The 23,780-nt window shown below is 41.1% G+C and overlaps 1 protein-coding gene across 2 annotated transcripts; it reads left to right on the top strand.

Moving 5' to 3' along the window:
- The first annotated feature begins 4,379 nt into the window (after positions 1–4,379).
- RBSN (rabenosyn, RAB effector) lies at positions 4,380–21,521 on the top strand. 2 transcript variants are annotated; one of them, XM_028719274.2, is made up of 12 exons: positions 4,380–4,527; positions 8,258–8,560; positions 9,940–10,080; positions 10,848–10,948; positions 11,550–11,595; positions 11,674–11,835; positions 12,280–12,521; positions 13,316–13,386; positions 14,724–14,810; positions 15,383–15,485; positions 17,258–17,362; positions 17,606–21,521. In XM_028719274.2, exons 2-12 carry the CDS (start codon positions 8,398–8,400, stop codon positions 18,758–18,760), a joined length of 2,376 nt encoding a protein of 791 aa, XP_028575107.2. In that variant the 5' UTR covers positions 4,380–4,527; positions 8,258–8,397; the 3' UTR covers positions 18,761–21,521. The 2 variants fall into 2 exon arrangements, with proteins under 2 accessions (XP_028575107.2, XP_028575108.2); XM_028719275.2 differs by lacking the exon at positions 4,380–4,527 and adding an exon at positions 4,528–4,629.
- Positions 21,522–23,780: the final 2,259 nt, after the last annotated feature.

The raw sequence follows: 23,780 nt of genomic DNA, 5'->3' as shown, positions 1-23,780 counted from the left end.
CACAAAAAGTGCTCGCTTCGATAGCATATATACTAAAATTGGAACGATACAGGGAAATAGCCACACCTGGAAATAAGCATTTATTCATTTTGACCACCAAAAGCTTCCTGAAGGGCCAATTTAATTTCTAATTTCAATACAGCTGTTTTTGCACAAGAGCAGTTTGGCACAAAACAGCTGTTTTTGAAATTGAAAATGTATCTACTGCAAATGTGCCTTGAACAACAACTGGTAAAAATAGGCATGCTGCATCCTTTGCTTTGGGCTGGTGGAAAGAAAATGACTTGCGTTATGCTCAGGTGAACTGAAGTAGGGGACATGGCAGTAGATGGTACACAGAGAAATGTGACCACATTAAAAAACAACTCTTTCACACAACGCAAATATATTTGATATGCAAATATATATTGGATTGTCTTTCTTTAGCAGATTATCTATGGATTGGGGAAATCTGGATTAATGGGGGTGGGGGTGGGGAAGAAAGAGAGAGAGAGAGAGAGAGAGAGAGAGAAATAGGACACCTTTTCATTTTTTTTCCTGGGAAGGAAAACATTTTTCTTCTTCTAACTTTCACCAATTAAAAATCCAAACAAAACTTTTTTCCTCTCCAAATTTCTAAGCAACTTGGGTTTTCTTTTATTTGCCACTGTGAGTTTCTGCAGCACTAGCACTTTCTGACACTGTATTTCAAATAAAAAAAGGCAAAGGGACCCCTGACCATTAGGTCCAGTCGTGACTGACTCTGGGGTTGCGGCGCTCATCTCGCTTTATTGGCCGAGGGAGCCGGCGTTTGTCCGCAGACAGCTTCCGGGTCATGTGGCCAGCATGACTAAGCCGCTTCTGGCGAACCAGAGCAGCACACGGAAACGCCGTTTACCTTCCCGCTGGAGCGGTACCTATTTATCTACTTGCACTTTGACGTGCTTTCGAACTGCTAGGTTGGCAGGAGCTGGGACCGAGCAACGGGAGCTCACCCTGTCACAGGGATTCGAACCGTCGACCTTCTGATCGGCAAGTCTTAGGCTCTGTGGTTTAACCCACAGCGCCACCTGCATCCTTTCAAATAGATTCATTAAAAAAAAACACCACTCTTTGTTGTTAAATGATAATTATAGGAGGCAGACAATATTAGAACAGGTTGTTTACTTGTGTGTTCTAGACTGTTACACAGGCCCCAACTCTGTCCCCATCCCCCAAAAAGAGCAAGTTAAGTTTTCTCAAGCATCTCATTTCTTCACAATAAGTGCTCCAAGGCCTATTGTCCATCTCCGGAAGAAAGAGAATTCTTATTTTAGATGAGCAAAATGCACCATCTAGTGGCATTTTCAGATTATATTCCCATGGGTTTCTACTTGTGCCATCACAATGTATTATTAAAGTATTGTTAACTTGTATTCAAGTTAGGTTGCTTTTACTCCGATTGAAAATACCACTGCGGACCTAGGGAAGCCTATAGAATTGTTTGGAATATTATTTCAAAGTGCAATGGTTTGTTGGCTTTGACTTTGTGGACTTTGACTTTGTTTTGACTTAGTATTTCTGTCTCTTTTGCTCCCTAATTCAGGCATTGCCCATGTATAAATGTCCCTGACATTAACAGCAAAACATGGGTTCTTTTTGCAAAAGGAAGGTTTGACAACCAATTACACTTCACTTATAAATTTACATAGCTTAATGGGAGTTGCACAATTTCATGGAAGAATTCTCTCATTAAGGAAAGTGATCTAAAACCCTTTTCAGTGAGAAAATGAACATTCTGTGTGCTTGACAAAAAAATCTGACTGAATTTACATAGAACATTACTTTACTTATTCAGTGATTCACACTGTGGATGAACACTTTGTGCTGGCTAGGATACAATTCAATAATAACACTATTCAGTCCCCTTGGGAGAGTGACAGTCAAATATCTACTTCATCAGAATATTTAAACTCTGGTGAATAATGCTTCTCCTCACTTAAGTATTCCTTATGAGGTTACATTCCTACTGGAACAAACGGCTGCCCAGGTTCATTAGTATCTTTCACAGAGAACAATGGACTAGTTCATTGTCTCAGAGGTGCTTCTTTTATCCATCAATTCAACACAATGATTAAGGCTGCTTTTTACGCTTTATTCATCTTGTTTTCTTGCACTAAGTTCTATAGCACACATTTACTCCTAAATGTTAGGTTTGGTTACAAAATGGGATTACAGTCATACCTCAGGTTACAGACGCTTCAGGTTGCGGTTTTTTTGGGTTACGGATGCACCAAAACCCTGAAATGGGTTACTTCCGGGTTTCGGCGGTCACACATGCGCAGAAGCACTAAATCGCGCTTTGCACACGTGCAGAAGTGCCGAATCGTACCCCGCACGTGCGAAGACGCGGCACTGCAGGTTGCGAACGTGTCTCCCACACGGATCATGTTTGCAACCCAAGCATCCACTGTATTCCTATTGTCAACATGACAGAGTGAGCTCAGGCTTGCCAGAGATGTTAAAAATAATTTTAAAAGGTTTATTCGGCTACCTTTGAAGCAAGAAGAGGAACAGGCAATTAGTAGGTCCTCTGTATAGAGAAGAGAGAGAAATGCTATTGGGTGACAGAGAGAAGGCAGAACTGCTCAAAACTTACTTTGCCTCTGTATTCACCCAAAAGGAAAGCAGCGCCCAACTTAGCGATAACAGAATAAATGATGCAAAGAGGGAGCTGCAGCCCAAGATGAGCTGTGGGGAGACACTGCAGAAAAGGCCACCTCTCCTGTTGCCAGACTCCAGACCAGGGGTGGTAGCTTGAATAAAATATTGGGGAGGGGGGCGGTAAGCCCTGCCTCACAACACTGACCACAAAACATGGTGCTCAAAGACTATTTGAATGGCAATGCCCATGAAGTTTAGACCTCTTGTGGAGGAGGCACACAAAGGATAATAGAATCTTAGAGTTGGAAGGGACCCAAGGGTCATCTAGTCCAACCCCCTGCAATGCAGGAATCCCTGCTAAAGCACTCCTGACAGATGGCCACCCAACCTCTGCTTAGAAACCTCCATGGAAGGAGAGTCCACCACTTCTTGTGGGAGTCTATTCCACTGCCGAACAGCTCTTACTGCCAGAAAGTTTTTTCTGATGTTTAGTTGGAATCTCCTTTCTTGTAACTTGAAGCCCTTGAGTCCTACCCTCCAGAACAGGAGAAAGCAGAAGAGCCTCAGATGATCATTGCAGGGTCCAGGTTAGTTCATTTGGAGAGAGGAGGTCCTTGAGGTACTGCGGTCCTGAGCCATTTAGGCTTTATAGGTCAAAACCAGCACTTTGAACTGAGCCCAGAAACTAACCAGCAGCCATAGCAATCAGGCCAGGATGGGTGCAGAATGCACTGGCGTAGCCTAGGGGAGCACCTGCCCGCCACCCTAATCAAATAATGATAATCTGCAGTGCTGGATTTACGTATAAGCTAAACAAGCTACAGCCTAGGGCCCCACTCTCTTGGGGACCCCCCAAGAAATTAAAGGAAAAAAAGCTGGTTGTACATTTACAAAATATAAGATAAAAACAAATAAAATAAAAAACCTACATACAGCAACAGTGTTTTGTGTTGTGTATGCTTCTAGTAATGGGCCCCACCTGCTAGCCTGCTCCCTAAATTTTCACAGGCTTGAGCATTTCTATATATAGGGTGCCTACATTCTGCTATTTATAATTATTAGTAGTTTGCATCATATATTTACACCTGTTATTATTACATGTTATAGCAAGTTTCTAGAGACTAGATTATGAGTCTTTGTAAATTGTGTTTCTTAAGGAACTTTCGTTATTGCCTAATGCCAATGTGTTTGCATTATTTTGTTATGAATAAAAAATCATTGTAAGTTAGAACTTAATAATTATTTCACTATTCATATACTTCTTGATTGTATTTCAGTTCAAGAATTACTTTGATAAAATACATATTCTGTCATGTGCAAATGGCTTTAGATCCTATTAGGTTCATAAATGACCATATAGCATATATTCAACAACAACAAAAAAACAGCGACAATTTGTTGTTGACAAAGGACAGCTGGACATATAAAGGGCCCCATTACCTTCAGCAGCTTAGGGCCTCATCAAACCTAAACCCGGCCCTGCCCAGGGGAGCACCTGCCCGCCCACCCCAATCAGCTAAGAAGCTGCAAACCGGCAGCATTCCGTTTCCTCCTACAGAGCAGCTGTTCCAGCGCCAGCGGCTCCTCCCCGCTGCCCTTTCCTAGCTCTACTATTTCTCTATCCGGAAAGCGGGGAGGAGTCTACAGGTTGCCCGTCATCAGCTCGGAAGGAGATGCCGCAACGGCCTCCTCGCGCCGCGTAGCTCCTCCCTCCCTCCCTCGCGCCAGCCGCGGAGCGATCCGGGGCCCCTCCCTTTCCCCATCCCATCCATTGCTCGGCGCTCGGCTCCCCCAGCCGCACGGCCACCGCCTCGGCGGAGAGCCGCCCCTCCCACCCGCGCCATCGGTGCCTCGGCGCTCGCCCAGCTGCCGCCCGCGCGAGGAGGAGGCCCCCTCTCCCCTCAGGTCAGTCGGGGCGGGATTCGGCCCTTCAGGTGCCGTCACTGAGGCCGCCTCCTCCTCGGGCGGGGAGGGAAACCGCCGCCGCCGCCCCTGCCCCTCGCGCAGGTGTGAGGTGGCCTCCTCCGTCCCACTTTGGGGGGATGTGGCGGGGGGTCTCTGCGGTGCCGGGGTGGGTCGGGCGAGGCGGCTCCCGGGGTTGTCTGTGTGTGTGTAGACGTCGCTTTGCCCCCCCCCCCCGCCCTGCCTTCCCATACAGTAGTTCTCGTCCATACTCCTGGGGTTGCCTCTTCATGGGGGGCGGCGGGTGTGTTTGTTTGGGGGTGAAGACGCCCCCCTCCCCCAGCAAGGCCACGGCAGCAGCTGGAGTTCCTCCTCAGGATAAGGATTTCGGTCGCCCCCCCAAAAAAAAACCTCCCAAAAGCAGCGAGCCTCTTTCCTGCCCCGCGTTGGCTCCTTTCCACTCGTTTTTTTTAACGTCTGGGGTTAGATAAGAGCGACGCTGGTTGGTCCCAAGGGATGCCGCTCCTTTCCCTGACAGGTTGGCATGTGTGTGTTCGCCTTTCACAGCTGTGTGATGCGAAGAGATTAAGGAGATTAAAAAACCAAAACCACCCCAACCTCTTTCTGCATCACCTGTCAGGCAGCTGTTGTTGCCTGTGCAGGAATCCTGCTTGAACAAAAGGAAGCCTCCCCGCCTGCTGTTTCTGAGAGGTGCCTGGGCCAGCTGTGTGGGTGTGCGGCCTGATTCGCATGCCCAAACCAGGAGGGAACAGCATCTTGGGCCTCGCCTACTAGGAGCAGGTTTGAGGTGGTGGCGTGCCAAGGTGGAATGCACCACTTCAGGTGGCGGGTGAAGGATTGGATTTTTGGATGCTCCCCGGTGGGGAAAGGCCCTTCTAGCAAGCAGAGGGTTGTCCTAAAACCTTTCCCCCTGATGTGATAGGTTTCTGTTTACAGGGAGTCTTTTTAAACCGAGTGTTTGCCTGCAGTCCAAAGTGGTACAGGCTATTATACTGCAGGTGTAGACTCAACCCTTTCTCTTTTGTTCTGATGATTTGTATGGGGGAAGTAATTGGGAGATTCCAACTGGCTTGTAACAAACATGTCACAAGGGGCTGGATTATAACAATGATCTGAAGAAAATGGAGTGTGCGCCGTGATTTGTGTGATAGCCCACTTACACAGAATGCTAAGTTGATGAGGGAGTCAGTGTTTTTGTGTTGAAGTATTTTTGGATTTCTCTTAGTTGAACTATTCTTGTCTTACAGGCTATGATTCCTTTGAAACAATGAATTGGTATCTTGCCTTAATATCTAGTTCTGTCAATGTGCATTTTTTATTTTATTTAAATCATTTCTATACCACTTTATTTTTGAAACAATCTTAAAGTGGTGTAAAACTTACCTTAAAACATCAAATAGAACATTTCAAATTAAAACATTGCAAATTAAAGTCTAGTGCAGAATACACATTTAAAGCAGCATGATTAACAGGAAAACAAAATCTTCCCTTAAATTAAAAAAACCCATTACAAATAAAAAATGCAGTAATACAATAAAACTTCTTATATACAGCATCATTAGCAACTAAACAAAATAATTGAAATGAAATCCGCACCTATGCTTCCCCTACCTCAGTAACCACTCACAAGTACATCCATAGCAATTTTCTTTTGCAAGCCTCACTCTGCATTCCTACCAACCATACAGATAACACAGCTAACCCTTAGCCAACCTTTTCTCACCAAGCAAACACCTTGTAGCAGATTATACCTTTTTATGTTGAGCTAATCAAACCTGGATGTTCCTTATACCACCCTGTTTTTTTCTCCACCATATCCCTTTTCTTGTGTTCAACACATGTCGAGAGAAGCATGATGAAAGAGGATGTGGGGCTGTTTGTTTAGCCTTGTCTCAAAGTCATACTGCTGTTCTGCCCCCACTGCTGCCACATTGAGCATAACCTCTACACCATGGGTACAATAAGGCTGTCATTCTGTCATTTCTGCTTGCCAGATGGAACAATCTCCCTTCTCTCCCATCCACAGCAGATTTGGTGAGGGACCAGGAAGAGAGAGAGAGGAAAGTCTCATTGTGCTAGTGGGTCGGTTGCTGGGGTGAAGGATGACTTAAGCACAGCCCAAATTTACAGAGTAGGAATATGTTCATTGATAAAGCAGTCAAATATTGTGCAAATACTTTGCTTTGGAGAACAACCTATAAGCTTGCACACAGCCCACCCCCTTCTTCCTCTCCTTTGCATTCCTTTCCTTTTGCACGTCCCAATCTTCCCCACCCTAACTGCCTTGTTTGTCTTGCCTAGTTAATGGCCTGGATGGAGCAGTTCAAAACCTCTGAATGTTTACTAGACAAGACAAAATGTTAACCTCGCCCCAATCATGTTTGAGGAGGCTCACTTGGCTTCTACACATGGGTTTCTTTTAATTGGCTTCCCCATCCTGCCCTATGCTTCACATTTTATCTAAGGGAAGCAAAGTTCTGGCAAAAATGTGTGTGCATTGCCTTCTTATTTCAGAGTCATTTAGGCTGTGTACACTTGAGAGAAAATTTCATTGAATTCAATGGGACTTTCTTCTCAGTTAAAGCTCCCACATACAACACACACACACACACACACACACACACACACACAGGATTACACTGTAAAGTTTTAGGAAGGTTTAGGCTGGTCACACAGGATTTTAGTGAGCCTCCTAAAAGCCCCCATAAAGGTTGCTGTTAAAAGCTGGTTAATAGATTCAAGGCCACAAACAAAAAGAAGGAAGCAATTAAAAAACAAAACAAAAAGGAAAACCAATATCCAGAAGCCAACAGTATCAATGCCCAACACATTGCTGCCCATTTTGCTTTCCAGTGATTTCTGAAATTGTTTTTGAACTCTCCCAAGGAAACAGAAAACCTCCCAGGAAAGCCTATTTGGGCTGAAACACATTGGGTGTTAACAAAAAAGTGCATTACTCTTGAGATAGCTCTTCCTTTTTTGTCTTTAGAGTTGATTCAAAATAATAAAAGGAGACATGAAATAAAATTCCATGGGTCGTATCCAGCAAATAGAATGCGTTCCTTCTGTGCAATTTAACTTCCACTTCCTCTTTCCCCCCAATGTAAGTCCACACACCCAAATCAGCTCAGGGTTTTAGCCCAACTCTCTGGAGCAGATTTGGGCATAGGGGGAGGAGAAAGGAATTATAATTGTGCAAGCAGCAGTTATTCTGCTCATGCAATGACTTAGCTGGATTCAACTCCATAGCAGCAGCTTGCTTGGTCTACTAAAGAAAAAAGTGTACCGTTAAAGGATTACTAAAAGATCTGTTTGTTCATATATATTATGATAGGTTTTATATGAGGATTAGTTTTTTAAAATTGTGGACGTTGATAATTTGAAAGAAACAAGTTTTGCATTTTGAATGCAATGTACTCTACATTTGGCTTGTTTAATAGACTTAGATGGAATTTTCACTTTCATAAGGTATTTCTAGAGCATCCTAATTACTGCCAGTGTTAATTTTTTAAGCTGACATACTTATCAAATGTACATGACTTATTTATTTATGAAATGGATATGATACATGGTGATTTTTAATTATGTTACCATTGGGTGTGTATGCTAAATTTATAAATAAAAGAAATACATAAGACTTAATAAAAGATTAGAGAAAGTTACTGAGTTAAACAGGTCATCTTATTTAAAACTGTTCCTGGATCTCTTTCAGGGCAATGTTTTGCACAAGCAACAGGAGCAAAAGCTACTTTCTTGCTATTAGCCTACTTCTCTAGTGATGAATGGCATGCCATTGTTCCACTGCTGCTGAGACCTGGAGTGTGTCAGTATCTTTGGAGTCCTTGGACCACTATGGCAACGAGCTACACACCTCCATTTGATGACCCCGGGGAGGTGAGAGAGGGTTTTCTGTGCCCCCTTTGTCTGAAGGATCTGCAATCGTTTTATCAGCTTCAGTCTCATTATGAAGAAGAACATTCAAGTGAAGACAAAGATGTTAAAGGACAACTTAAAAGTAAGAAAGGCAGTAGCTGCTGACTGTTATGATGTAAAATATAACTATCCACCATATTTATCATTTGTTGACTTGTATAATTAGCAATATATCTTCTCAGAAAATATTATATGTAGAAGGGTATATGTTTTTGAGTTACACAAAACTTCATTAGGAAGAATAGAAATGCAAATAAAGTTCAGTTATACAAAGTAGATAGAAAGTTGGTTACAAATGCAGAATGTTCATTCATTTCTGATAGCACAACTGACTTTAGGCCATGAAAACCTGATATAGGGTTACAAAATCTTGAAATGTTTTAGCTATTCAAAACTTTGGAGAACTTTTCCTTCATTAAAAGAATTTAATTAGCATTTACTAAGGATTAAATACATCTTGATGTCATTTGGATTTGATTTTAGTGTACAATTCCTTATGGAAGGCTTTACAGAACAATGTTATTATGGTCTTGCTGGTGTTAGCAGCTGTTACACTTACTTAGAAAAAAAACCTGTACCTTAAGAGTTTGCACATATTTCTGCCCCCAAGGACATATACGCAGCCATATTGCTTCTAGTTCAGGAGTACTCCTGACTGTCATAGTGATTTTGACGTATCCACCTTTGCTCAATGATGCTTTCAAACACTGAGAGTGTCTTTTGGGAATGGCATGGGAACTAGAGCTTAGTAATTGTACCATTTCAGCCATTGAATATACAAATTAGTAGCAAGAGCTGAATAATAGCTTAAGCTATAAAAATACAAAAGAAATGTAATGTGTTCAATCACTAATTATGGGGTACTTTTTCCTGTTTAAATAGCCAAGAACTCTGTAGTCAGTTCACAGTGAATTGCAAAAGCAAGCAGTTGTGTTGAAGTGCTAATTTTCTTCACTTGTTACAAGTTGTTTCCCAGTTCTTTGAAGGGTTATTAAATGCGTCATTGTTCTACCTTTATAAAGTGCTCTTGTATTTTACTTTGTCCGGTGTTCTATTTCACAAATTGCTTTCCAAATTAAGGCTGTCTCTGGATACAGAACATTCCTTTGAGGTGCCAATAATTGGACTGACTGATTAACTAGCACATTTGTATTCTCGTCAGGTTGAGCCAGGTAGAAGTATTTTATTGGGATTGTATTCTTATGTGAAGCATTTACACAGGTCTTCTCACCTTCAGGACTTCCCCCCACCAAACTTGTAATTGCATTCCTCTGAGAAGGTAAAACATGATTCTGGTGGTCAACAGATGCAGGAGGTGGGAGGCAGAACGGTCAGTTATATTGCTCAAAGTCTTAGAGGCAAATACCTCAAGGAAGTTTGGAAGAAGATGGGTAACTCTTACAAGGATGCTTAAATAAGTGTTTGTGTGTGTGTAATATGTAGCATTTGATCTTCTTTCAGATCTGGTCCAAAAAGCTAAAAAAGCAAAGAATAAATTGTTGAAACGAGAAGATGACCGAACTGATGGAGGCCCTCAGGAACGATATGAGTCTTACAGCTATGGTGGAGTGGATCCATATATGTGGGAGCCCCAAGAATTAGGTAAACAGTCAAGAATGATGCAAATAATGCACAGCTTTCACTGGGAAGCCCCCTGATCTCCACTGGAATCTATGCATAATGATGCAAAGTTGTCAGGAATTAATAGATCTTTTAAATAGAAGATATACGTGAAACACTAGGGCCACAATCCAGTGCAAAACTATACACACACTTAAGTTCTATTGCTTAATTGCTTGCTTTGTTCGTAAACATTTTTGCTTAGTTTTGTATTTGATTGAGACCTAGGATTACATTGCAGTGCGAATAGAAAATATGTAATAGTGTTGTGCCATTGGTTGTTTTAATGTAAGAAGCTCCACCATGACTGCAAGAACTTGTGGCATGCTAGTATGTGAAAAAATATATTTTTAGTAAGTTGGGCTTGACCAGTAATTGAGAGATAAAGACTGTAATCCTGTACCCACTTACCTTGGAGTAAGCCTGATTGAACTCAGTAGGACTTGCTTCTAACTAAATATGTATGGGATTGTACTCTAGTAGCTTGTAGTAGCCAGGGAATGTTGTTGCTGTTGTCTTCTGAAATCATATAGGCAGAAATAAAGAGCAGTATTTCATCAATAAAGATCACAACAGAATGTAGTTACACATGTGCACAGAACACTATGGTGAAAACATATCATTTCATTTTTTAACATTGAATTTCAGCCTAAGGGTGAGAGAGGAATAACAACATGTTAAACTGCCTTTTAACTAAGAATATAGAGTTGAATGACTTTGGCAAGTTTTCTAACAGTGTTTCTTACCAGGTGCTACGAAGAGCCATCTTTCTGATTTTAAGAGACACAGAGCAGCCAGAATTGATCACTATGTTGTGGAAGTCAATAAATTAATAATCAGGTTAGAAAAGGTAAATGGGTTACTCTTGCATTTTTCACATAAATGTGTGGAAGTTCATTTTAAACTATATGCTACTACAGTATTGCTTCTGATATGTGGAGAATAGTTTTGTTTGGATCACAGTTTCAAGTGAACTGACTAATAGGTGGATTAGAATCCTTTGGGTTCCACATGTCTTCAAATATTGCTTGGTTGTAGCCTTGAAACTGCCTTGGTTGCTCTGGTAGAATACATTTTTGGAAGAGAGATGGCTGGGGAGTGACCCCTGTTTGTTTGCCTTGGTCTCTTTGCAAATTTTGATATTGTTGACCACAGTACCCTTTTGAAGTAGTTGTGGGAGGTGGGGGATTAGGGACACTGTATTATAGGCATTCAGCTCTGACTTTTGAGGCTTCTTTTTTATTTTTTCCTTCTCTGTTAGAAGGACAATAAAACCTGCCCAGTACCAAGATAAGTGACATAAAGGAATGCTCAGGGAAAGATACTGATTTTAGCGAAATAAACTTAGGAAAGCAGACCCTGTAATATTTTTGAGTCGTGTGCTGAACTGTTGTAAAGAGTTCTCTAGTAGAAAACTTGTATTAAGACCTCTGGTTTTAATATTTTTACAGCTTACATCCTTTGACCGAACCAATACAGATTCTGCAAAGATAAGAGGTAGGTGCAAGCATGTTCGACCTTTGCTAATTTGGATTTCATTAGTGATGTTCCATAGATTTTCTCATTCTATTCCAGCAATAGAGAAGTCTGTTGTGCCTTGGGTTAATGATCAGGATGTGCCATTTTGTCCAGACTGTGGTAACAAGTTCAGCATAAGGAACAGACGTCACCACTGCCGCCTTTGTGGGTCTATCATGTGCAAGAAATGCATGGAACTGGTCAGCCTCCCATTTGCAAGTGAGTACAGTGGTATAGATGTCTTGGACCCGTGTCTCTGATGCCGGAACTAACTTTCTCAGGTGGGGGGTGCTCTGTGGATCTGAGAAGCATGGGGGGGGGGGGGCGGGCGGTGGCAAGGCCCAGTCAGCACCAGCTTCAGGCAGGTAGGGATGGTTGTAGGGGGTTTTCTGAAAATCCTGGATTTACAGTTTTTCTTATAAATGGCTATCTAGGACATAAACTTCACTTAAGGGCTCTAAAGGCTAAAGATGGTGATGTGGGGGGTCCTGATTTAGTTCTTTCTAGCAACTGTGCTATAAAATTGGCACTTGATATTTCCTTTTTATGATGAGTTACTGGAGTTGAGCTGAACTGAATTTTTGAACCCATGTTCAAGACCAGCGTTCTGTTGGTTGGACCGTTGGCTTGTGACCATTATATCTTCTGGATGTATCATTCCAGGCAAACTCACCACTGCTAGCAAGGAAGCCTTGGCCTCTCATACTAGCCCAAACTGCTCACCCAACAGCATTCAGGGCTCTCGCCGTGGCAGCATCAGTAGTGTGAGCAGTGTGAGCTCTGTCTTGGATGAAAAGGATGACGATCGCATCCGCTGTTGCAGACATTGTAAAGACACTCTGCTTAAAAGAGAGCAACAGATTGATGAGAAAGAGTACACGCCAGACATCGTGAAACTTTATGAGGTAAAATGACACTAAATAAACAGGAACTGGAAGTGAAGTGGGATTTTCCCGTTATCAATAACTTAAGCAGTATTATTATTATTATTATTATACAATATACTAGGTGCTCTTCACCTTAAAAACAAGATAGGCCTGTTTCAATGACATGTAACGTCCAGCTAAATACTTCTAAGGAATAGGAAACAGGAAGTAAGTTTAACTTTATAGTTTTAAAGAAAATTTTAACCTGGTATTTTTAAGTGGGTTTCTTTTAAAGTTGGGTTGGCTGAGAAAAGATGTATAAAAATTATACACTGAAACTGTTTACTCTAATACAGCCCAGATCCAGTTCTGGTCCTGGTTATTAACAATGCAACTTACTCATCTAAGCATGCCAATAAATTGATTAAAACATTCCAGTTGCCTTATAGCCTCAGAGTAAACTGGTTTTGTAACTTTTCAGAAGAGAGACCAGTTATTGACAATGATACCTTAACAGATGTGCAGTCTGAACCATGTTTACTTGTAAGTAAGTCCTACTGAATTCAGTGGCTCTTACTTCCAGGTAAGGGGGCTGAAATTGCAGTCTTAGAGATCTTAATTAGAAATGGTTTTAAAATCTGGAGTTCCACATTTAAAATCTGAGACCTGGTCTCCCGAAAGAATAGATCTTGATTCTCTGGATAGTAACTACTACCAAATATTAAGTTGTTACACACAGAGGACAGGAAAAATTGAAAGCATGTGAAGCAATTGTGTATCTGATTTGTTGCTATAAATAACTTTATTTTAATCTATTTTATTGATTAAAAAAGAAACTCCGACTTTGCATGGAAAAGGTTGACCAGAAGGCCCCAGAATACATAAAGATGGCGGAATCATTAAAGTAAGCCTATTCATTTTTAATAAATATGTCTTTAATATTTAATGTTCAAGAAGAAAGAAGCTTGTGTTGTCTACACACACACACACACACACACACACACACACACATCATTAAAGCCTGGTTGTGGTTTCATATTAATGGCTGGATATAAAGAAAAAGGAAATTGTGAGGGGTGGGAGGATGCTTGTGGGCATGATGTATAAGCTCCAGTCAGCAGATTAGAAAAATCAATATTCTTTTATTCCCCTCCACATTATGCTCAAGATGCATTCTAAAGAATTCAGGCGAACTTGAAAGCTAGCTCGCTACTTTGACATCTCAGTACGTCTTGATAAAGTTATTACCCTCTATTGCTTTCATCCCCCCCCCCCCCCATTGGATCAAATTGGCTACCTAGAATTTTTGTCATATTAACAGTCTATGATCCAACACAGATGTCACTTCCAGATTCTGTGAAGTCCTTCTGAGGTTATTTTTAACCTCACCAACTTTGTGTGATGCATACACAAATGTGTTGTCTGAATTTGCCCTTATCATGTGCTCCTACTTTTTCTCTGTGCTAAACTGACTTTTTCATTTTACAATTTTATATTGGAAACCACCCTTTGATCCTTGGACGAAGGATAGAAATTTAATAAATAAAATAAAATTCAGTGCAAAGTCCAGTGCTCAATAGTTTGATCTGAGATGGGACCAGTAACAGGTCTTTTAACATGAGAAATTGTTCACTTGCAAGATATTCATCACACAAAACCGATATGTAAAATTGTTATGTAAGCAATTTTTACACTATCCAAAACTATGAACTGCCCTTCAGATAATAAATGTTAAAAAGTATTGTTAATGCTTCCTGTGTTAGCACAGTCAAGAGGAATATTTCCACATTTCTGAGTTAGTAAAGATGCTACATAGGGTTTTTCTCTCTGTGCTTTAACTTTGTTGTTTTTGTAAAGTGTGTTTGTTGGATGTTGTGAGACTCAGTGGTGTTGGCAGGCCTGATGAACATGAGGCAATTTTGCTTGCTATCAGATAAGGGTCTGCGCATGCAACATTGCCTTTGTTGCCCCCAAAGAAGAGCCTTTGAAATAAATCTGTCCCAAGCTCCTGAGGTTTCATCTTGTTAACTATGAGCAACACAATTTCAACTTCTTGTGCTTAAAGTGTCGTACCTAGAAAGTGCCACCTTGGCAAGCTTTTAATGTAGGGCCTTGGCTCAGTTTTGATGATGGAACTCCGCCTCATTTCTAAACACATTTGCTGAAACTGGTGCACTAGTGTAGGCTTCAACAAAACCACTTGCCAAGGTAATTGTGGTAACAATGCATGTTTTCTTCCAGTGTTGGAGAGACAACTTACAGTCTGGAACATGCTAACAGTCTTAGGATGGAGGTGCAAAAAATGTATGAGTTAATAGATGCTCTAAGGTAAGTGACGGAACTCAAAAGAGGGGATTTCTGCATTTGTATTTTGGTTTTTGTGCTTAATCTTTTTATATTGTTGCAGACTGCCTTGAAATCAATTTTGAAGGTGGTGGTGTATAAGTAAATTAATATGAATTGCCTTAGACCACAATCCAAGCATACTTAAAGACAATAAATTTCAGTCAATAAATTTTGATTGTAGTTTGTATTGTGATCTTAGTTGGGAAATATATGGCTCAAAGACTCAGTACATTTTAATCAGTCAGTGCCCGAAAGAAGTAAAACTGATTTGATTGGGCTACTTTGGAAAACGCTTCAGTGTGCATTTTTTTCTGTGCGTGCGCATGACAATACAGTCCTGTTGTTGGAGAGTTCATGAACGTCAGTGACAAAATACTGTGATGAAGTGTGTACTTCAAGCAATGCTAATCTATCCTTTTAAAAAAAGTTACCAACAATTTACATTATTGTAACTGGGACAACATAACCAGGAAGACTATTTCATATGCTTACAATATTGGTCATAGTTGACTGTTAAGTTTGTATTGCTGATACACTTGTGGTTTTGGGTTCAGCAAGAAGATTTTGACTCTGGGACTGAATGAAGAACCACAACCTCATCCCCGAACATTGCAGCTTCAGAGAATGATCAGATATTCAGCCACACTTTTTGTTCAGGTAGGTCATCTAGGAGGGAGGAGTAGCTCTTAGGTATACAGGACACAATATGACATACAAATGTTGCAGATAAATATTTTTCAGGATGGTCTAAGTTAGGGGTGGGAAACTTAAGGCCTGGAGGCCAAATGCCTCTCTCTGTGGCCTTTAGAGTCTCACCAGGCTGCACGCTTTACCAGCCTTGTTCCACATTCTCAAGTTCTGTTGCTCTACTGGAATGTATTCTTTAACTCTGATAATTCCTTTTGCTTACCAGGATAGAGATAATCTTGCTTGCTTGCCAGGCAGCTAGCTTTACTTTTAGCTAACTAAAAGTATTTGAAAGTTACTTGAGTCACAGTGATTGAAACACTGGTACTTTATGTAAGGTTGAAGCTGAGCTAAATTTCACACACGTTGCATTTGGGCTTTAGAGAGACACAGACAAACAAACCTGTGACTTAAACCAATGCATAATTAAGGCTGCAGTCTTATACACTTGTGCCTGGGAGTAAAGCAGATTTTGCTCTGAGGCTTACTTCTGAGTAGACGTGCATAGGATTGCACTGTAAGCCTCACAGCTCAGTGACCCAGATCAGTGATAGTAGGAACATCAGAGTTGAGAGTCTTTATCATCTTCTTTGACTGCTCCAATTTTTAATAGATGAGCCAGGATCCACATTCCATCTAGCATGTGCAAAAGAGAAGCCACACTTCCTAGTGAAAAGTTGCTTTTGGTGCTGCCTGGGAGCACATATACTGGGAAGGGGCTGCCCCGCCCCCCAGCTCAGTGGTAAGGACAGTGAAGAAGAAGAGTTTGGATTTGATATCCCACTTTATCACTACCGGAAGGAGTCTCAAAGCAGCTAACATTCTCCTTTCCCTTCCTCCCCCGCAACAAACACTCTGTGAGGTGAGTGGGGCTGAGAGACTTCAAAGAAGTGTGACTGGCCCAAGGTCACCCAGCAGCTGCATGTGGAGGAGCGGAGACGCGAACCCGGTTCCCCAGATTACGAGACTACTGCTCTTAACCACTACACCACACAGTGGTAGCAGGAACCCCAGAAATAAGCAGAAGTGTAATATGTCATTCTTTTCCTCTTGCCTCTTAGCTGTCACACCACTGTGTTAATATTGACTTGTAAGTCACATTGGGGATTTTTTAAGTCAAAAGGTGATTTTTATTTTTTATAAAGCTAAGATAATTAGGAGATTTGGTGGGTGTAAGAGGCAGAGCTCCTTTACAATATCCTCCCCAGATACCTTTTTTCTGGCACTTAAGCTTTTGTCTTTTAGATGTCAGATACTATTATATTTTTAAAAACTTTTTAGCTGAGTTGACGTATTAATTTTAATGCTTTTGGTCCAGAGATAGGCTGAATGAGTGGAAAAGTTGCATGGGAGACACCCCTGCTGAATTCCTCCAAATTTCACATCATGCTGCTGACCCCACCCGCACCCCATCCTGTACCGTCCCAGAAGCCCCTCAATGTTCAGAAGCAGCCTTTTTTTTGCAGAGGGGGGAGCGCAGGGAGCTGTAGTGCATAGGGGAGCCAGGTATGCCCTGTTTCCTGAAAGAATTCCACTTGACTCGTTTTTGATCCAACTTCTTGTATTGTAAACTGCCTTCACCATATTTGATGGAGAAGTGTTTAATTTGCCCCCCCCCAACACAAATAAGGTATAACTATGATATATTATGTATTTTGTGCAGCTTCCTGTTTCTGAATAAACTTGAGAGCTTGATAGCCCATCCCTTTTTAAAAAACAATATTTTGAAAACATTTCCTCAGGAAAAATTGCTTGGTCTGATGTCGTTACCAACCCAGGAGCAATATGAAGAATTGAAAGAGAAAAGGAAACAAGAACTGGACAGAAAACTGCAGATGGAGAGACAGGTAAATATTTCAGTCAGTATTGAGACACCTTTCTAAGAGTTGTTTTATATCTGTATGTTGATTAAAACTAACGGCTCTTTAATATCCTGTTGAAAGTCTTGTATGCCATGTTCAGTGAAGTAAGTGGGTCATACTTCCATATAATGCAAATAGGAGCAAACGAATACAACTAATCCTTTGCAACTTTAAATGTTATTTCCACACCTGCTTTATTTATTGGTTTGTTTGTTTACTTGTGACTAGGCAACACTTGAAACGCAGAGACGAATGGAGGAGAAGCACATGGACTATGCTTCCAGATCTTTGGTAGCATCTAACGGTGAGGTGTCCTGGCCAAAACGGGTTGCAGTAAAGAAAGCTGAAGGTTGGCTGCCCACTGCGAACTTATCTCGCCAGCAGGAACTCACAGACCCACTTCTGCAGCAGATTGACAATATAACATCCTTTATTAAACAAGCCAAAGAAGCAAATCGTCTCGATGAGGTCCAGATGTTGCAGGAAAACCTGCGACAACTTCAGGATGAATACGATCAACAGCAAACTGACAGAGCCATTGAGCTTTCTAGAAGGCAAGCCGAGATGGAGGAGATGGAGAGAGAACAACTGCAGATCCTTTGTGAAAAGGAATGGGAGAGGGAACATAAAAAACGAATGTCTCAGCACTCACGGACACGTTCCCTGGATTTCAGAGAAGTGAAGCACAGTAAGTTAGAGATTGGGAAGGAGAGCATAAACCAAATAGCACAGGCTTTGGACCTTGATACTACTCAGAATACAAGTAACCCAGCCTCTAAAGCATCTTCACCATGTGGTGGTGACAAGCTCCAAGCGCAAGAGAGCCCAGTCTTTCCCAGGCAATTTGTAGAGATCCAAGAGCATGACAGCGTAATAGAGCAAAATAAAAATGTTCCCATAAACCCTTTTGAAGATGAGCCAGTAATTAGCACTCTAAAGAGGGAACCAAATAATCCCTTTGCTGAAGATTCCTCCACAGTGGCTCCCTTGCCCACCCAAACCTTGCACAGTGATAAAAAAGAATATAACCCATTTGAAGACGATGAGGATTGTCATCAAGCAAATGGAGTAGCTGTCAGTGCTCCGAATCCCTTTAAAGATGCTGTTGGAAATCCATTCCGTGTGCTCACAGCTCGTCAGGAATCTGGAAATCCATTTGAGGAAATGTCTTCCTCCACGAATCCTTTTGAAGAGGATGATGATAATGAAGTGTCAAGGGAAGACATCATAGAAGAGGAGCTACTGCTCCAACAGATAGATAATATAAAAGCTTATATTTTTGATGCCAAACATAGCGGGCGAATGGATGAGGTTGAGGTGCTGACTGAGAATTTGAAAGAACTGAAACGCACACTAGCAAAACAGAAGGAGAAATCCAGCTAGTTGCTGTTTCCATGCACATACAACTTTACACTTCTCTGACTGTCCCAGAGGCAAAGGCGGGCAGGTGGAATTAAAATGCAAGAGGGAATTTTGGGATTGACTCTAATTGTCTGCACTTTGGCGTGGGTATTTCCACTATTATTCAGACTTTGCTAATACTGTCCACACTATTATGATTTTGTAATAACCTAAAACTGTGTCACAGACCATTTACAAATCTAAAACGTATCACAACCAGTTTCTATCACAACCTAACCTCTTAACATTGTCATGCTTCTTGGCATTCCTTTTATTTCAGATGTAAACTCTGTAGGCTAATACGGAAACGGATGCTTTAAGGTGCAGGAAAATACAATCCTTCCCTCTGTGTTTGGTTGTTGCAGTATTACGGACTGGCCTTCTAAGCTGGCTTTTCCACTAATAAGGGATCCAGAGTGTCTGGTAAATTCTGTGTCAAGCATGAAATAAGATGGTGCCTTTAGCAAATGTGTGTAACTGCCATCTATGCTAAGGGCAAGTGTTAAAAAGCAGGTTGCTGAGATGCAGTGTGACCTGCACAGTACCAAGGCCAATGATCTGACTGTGCAATACAAAAGATAATATAAAGGGATTTTAAAGTAGATTTGGGTAGATGTGATGTTATAGACATAATATCTGTTTTAGAAAATGTAAACCCCAATGAACTTCTGTTCCCTCCATCACCTGTTTTTTCAGGGCTTTTTTATTTTAATAGCTTCCTCTAGCGAACCCTGGGAACAGCACCTTTTGTTGAGGGTGCTGATTTTTCTTGTTGCTTTCTCTCAGAAATTGCAATTCTCAAAATTCCCTGGCTAGCGGAAATGCTATGACTGTTAAAACGATAACTGCAGCATATGCATGCAAAATCGGGGGGGGGGGGGGAGCACCAGTTATATACTATAAGGAAGTCTGATTTCAATGGAAAAGCAAACTGTTAGCCAACTATGATCTGATCATGTGAAGATGGCCTTCCCTCAGTTTTTAAACAACACTTAGCTACCTCTCTCAAGGTTTGACACCTGTTTTGAATATAAAATATACTGTTCCCTTTATAAATCCAGAATGGGATCAGGGTGTGTGCTCCAGGAGAGCACAAAACTCAGATGTTTGGGAGCTTAATCTACCAGCCATTGTTGCTGTGTAGTTTCTATTATTGCTGTGGAGGGTCTGTGCAAGCCCATACCCTGTCAAACTAGAGGCTGTGAACCAGCATAGCTTGGGATTGGGTGGTTAATTTTTCCATATAAAAAACTGGTTAATTATGTCCTTTGGATATTTCTTTACTCACTGGATATTTCCAGTTCAAAATATGAACTGGAATTTTGTGAAGGTATAAAAATAATTGTATGTAACTGAAGGGCTATCAAACAATTTCTGGTTTCAGTTCTGCTGAATGAACATGATTTGGTCGCATTTGATTATTTTTTTAAGAATGAAGAGCAATTTGAATGTCACACATGGGGGCTGACTCCTGAGGATTATTATGGACTTAAAGAAATCAAATTTTGCTTCATTCATGAGTGGGGGAAAAGCCCAGCCGTTGGGACCTGAGTTAGCTTTGCTGTGTAAAAAAATGTAGATTTTCACACATTCAAAAGCGTTGGCTTAAATACTACAAACAGAAACAAGGGATTAATCCAGGAGTAGCAAGACACTAATAGCTGGTTCAGGATTTCTAAACCTGAACAGTAATTCAAACTGTTGGGATTCCAGAAAAAATGTTTACAGAGATGTGTTGTTACTTGGAGGGTGCTTAATATGGTCAAGAGCTAAAGTAGCACTTTACGGAATCAATTCTATATATCTTCTTTATTTGGGGCATGGCTTTAGGCGATTTAGTAAAAACCCCTTTCCTTCTAGTTTCCCTTTCATTTGATTTTTCTGTCTGCTGGGAGGAATGTGCTCAGTTACATAACTAATTTAATATACATAGTATATTAAATACATAGTGTTTCAGTGGTAGCTTTGGTGGGCCGGGGTAGGAGGAAAATGAGCTCAGCTTCAAAATTAATCTGATTTACAAAGTATTGACTAAAACTATGTCAGCTTGTTTAAAAAGCACTCAGAATTGTGTTGAGCCATCCTGTGGAAACAGACCTGAAGACAGCTCTGAGGACAAGAGTACTAAGGGCAGATGACCTAAGAATTTAAAGTCATCTTTTTCTTTTTCCTAATTGGAAATGACTGGGATTGGGCTTGCGGAACAGGTGCACCTAACAAATCTAACAGGACAGGCTATTATCGGGTAACCAGAGATGTGTAGTAAATAAAGAAATTTATGTATATAGCTAAAGTAAGCAAGCACCACAGCTTTTATGTGACTACCAGCTAAGGAGCAGTGGTTTGTCTAAAACAAAACCATCTATATACTTTATTCTAGGCAGCAAGACACCAGACTTAACTGGAATACTTTGTATATCCCAGCCAAAATGAATGTTTCAGTGGCTTTTTGGTTTTTTTTACATTTAAAATATGTTTCCTTGTTACATCAATTCTGCCTTGTTTTTAGGTACTCTGTAGTCTAATACTCTTTAAAGACATAGTATTGATGTATTTTTACTAGTAACTATGTTGGTTTGTAGCTCCATGACTGCAAGTCAATGTGAAATGTAACTAGCCTTCTTGATAGGATGGTGGTAGACTCACATTTTGACAGCCTTCCATTTGTACTACTGAATTTACACTATGAAACAGAACAAAACCATGCCATTGTGAGAATTAACATTAAAGACATCCATTTATACACTTGCATGCACTACTCTTAATTTGCAAGCTTTGAAGAAATAAAATAACATTGGTTTGTATGTGTGATTTATTTCTCATGTTAAATAAGAGGCCCAAGTCAGCTGATGCACTCTCAATAGGCCCCTTCCCTTTGAGGCCTGGTCTTATTCAACATCTTTATCAACGACTTGGATGATGGACTCAAGGGCATCCTGATCAAATTTGCAGATGACACCAAACTGGGAGGGGTGGCTAACACCCCAGAGGACATGATCACACTTCAAAATGACCTTGACAGATTAGAGAACTGGGCCAAAACAAACAAGATGAATTTTAACAGGGAGAAATGTAAAGTATTGCACTTGGGCAAAAAAATGAGAGGCACAAATACAAGATGGGTGACACCTGGCTTGAGAGCAGTACATGTGAAAAGGATCTAGGAGTCTTGGTTGACCACAAACTTGACATGAGCCAACAGTGTGACGCGGCAGCTAAAAAAGCCAATGCAATTCTGGGCTGCATCAATAGGAGTATAGCATCTAGATCAAGGGAAGTAATAGTGCCACTGTATTCTGCTCTGGTCACACCTCACCTGGAGTACTGTGTCCAGTTCTGGGCACCACAGTTCAAGAAGGACACTGACAAACTGGAACGTGTCCAGAGGAGGGCAACCAAAATGGTCAAAGGCCTGGAAACGATGCCTTATGAGGAACGGCTAAGGGAGCTGGGCATGTTTAGCCTGGAGAAGAGGAGGTTAAGGGGTGATATGATAGCCATGTTCAAATATATAAAAGGATGTCACATAGAGGAGGGAGAAAGGTTGTTTTCTGCTGCTCCAGAGAAGCGGACACGGAGCAATGGATTCAAACTACAAGAAAGAAGATTCCACCTAAACATTAGGAAGAACTTCCTGACAGTAAGAGCTGTTCGACAGTGGAATTTGCTGCCAAGGAGTGTGGTGGAGTCTCCTTCTTTGGAGGTCTTTAAGCAGAGGCTTGACAACCATATGTCAGGAGTGCTCTGATGGTTTTCCTGCTTGGCAGGGGGTTGGACTCGATGGCCCTTGTGGTCTCTTCCAACTCTATGATTCTATGATTCTAGGTTTCAGCATCTTCTGTGGCCAGTGTGTGTATATGGGCCTCACTGGGCTATGGGGAGTCCTCTCCTTAGGATTTCCCCTGAGAACAAAATTAATACTTTTGTAAATTTATGCATGGTGCCATTTTAGGTACATAGCAACAGCAATTATAACTTGAACACTGCAAATAGAAGGAATGGTGTGTAGCATCGTCTGCTTATAAGTTGGCAACCCACCTCTGAACTGGTTGTTGGCTGAAGATAAAGCTTCTTCGTAATCAACATATTTACATCAGCTTTAAATGATACTTTTTTCTTGTACAAACATTAACAAAATACAGAATGGTTCTTATTTACAAACAGGCCTCTTCACAGTATAGGCGATACATCTACATATTGAGATTTAGCAAGGAGCTAAGAACAGCCTTAGCCAAAATGGGGGGAGAAATGCAGTAAATTTTAATGCCAAGTTTTCTCAAGGCCCTATGGTTTTGAATAGAAAAGAATATATTTTGACTAAACTGCCTCCACCCAGTAGCTCTTGTGTTTTTCATATGGGGCAGCTCAACCTATTGCCAGCAAAAGCAGTTTGGGAGCTGGTTCAGTTTTGTTACTTCACTCTAAACTTTAATTTCCATGCCGTGACAATTTAATTCCTGCCACATGTACATTACACAAACCTGCCTCATTCATGCTAGTTGGATAGACAGGCAAGGAGAATGACCAGCCCTGAAATCTAGCTAACCACTGAGATCTTTTTAGCTACCTTTGTTGCCTGGGACTTTAGCAGGCATTATTCACTCTTTAAAGCATGTATTTGCTTTTATAAACACTAAAAGCTTGTTTCTTTTTAAAGACATCCTGTTTAACCATAAGCATCTCTAGGAAGTTAAGCGGGCACCCAATACAACCCATACCCTGCCCTCTTCCACTGCTCCTACAGATCTGCAGCATACCCAAAACTTGCACATAATCCAGAGATTTGTTAAACCCAGAGCCTTCACCACTAAGAGCAGCTATTTGAGTGAAGGGGGAGCCTGTCCTCCCAAAACCAGGCACTTATCATATAGACAGGATTCTGTATTTGGATGGTTGTATGTTACACAAAAAAAGCACACGATTCATTAAACATGGGTTCGACCAAGATGTGTTCTTTGATTTAAAAACAAATGGCAAACATGTATATTCACAACCCAGTCCA

Source organism: Podarcis muralis, chromosome 2 (genome assembly GCF_964188315.1).
Source record: "Podarcis muralis chromosome 2, rPodMur119.hap1.1, whole genome shotgun sequence".
Taxonomy (NCBI): domain Eukaryota; kingdom Metazoa; phylum Chordata; class Lepidosauria; order Squamata; family Lacertidae; genus Podarcis; species Podarcis muralis.
This window is presented reverse-complemented; position numbering and strand designations above follow the sequence as displayed.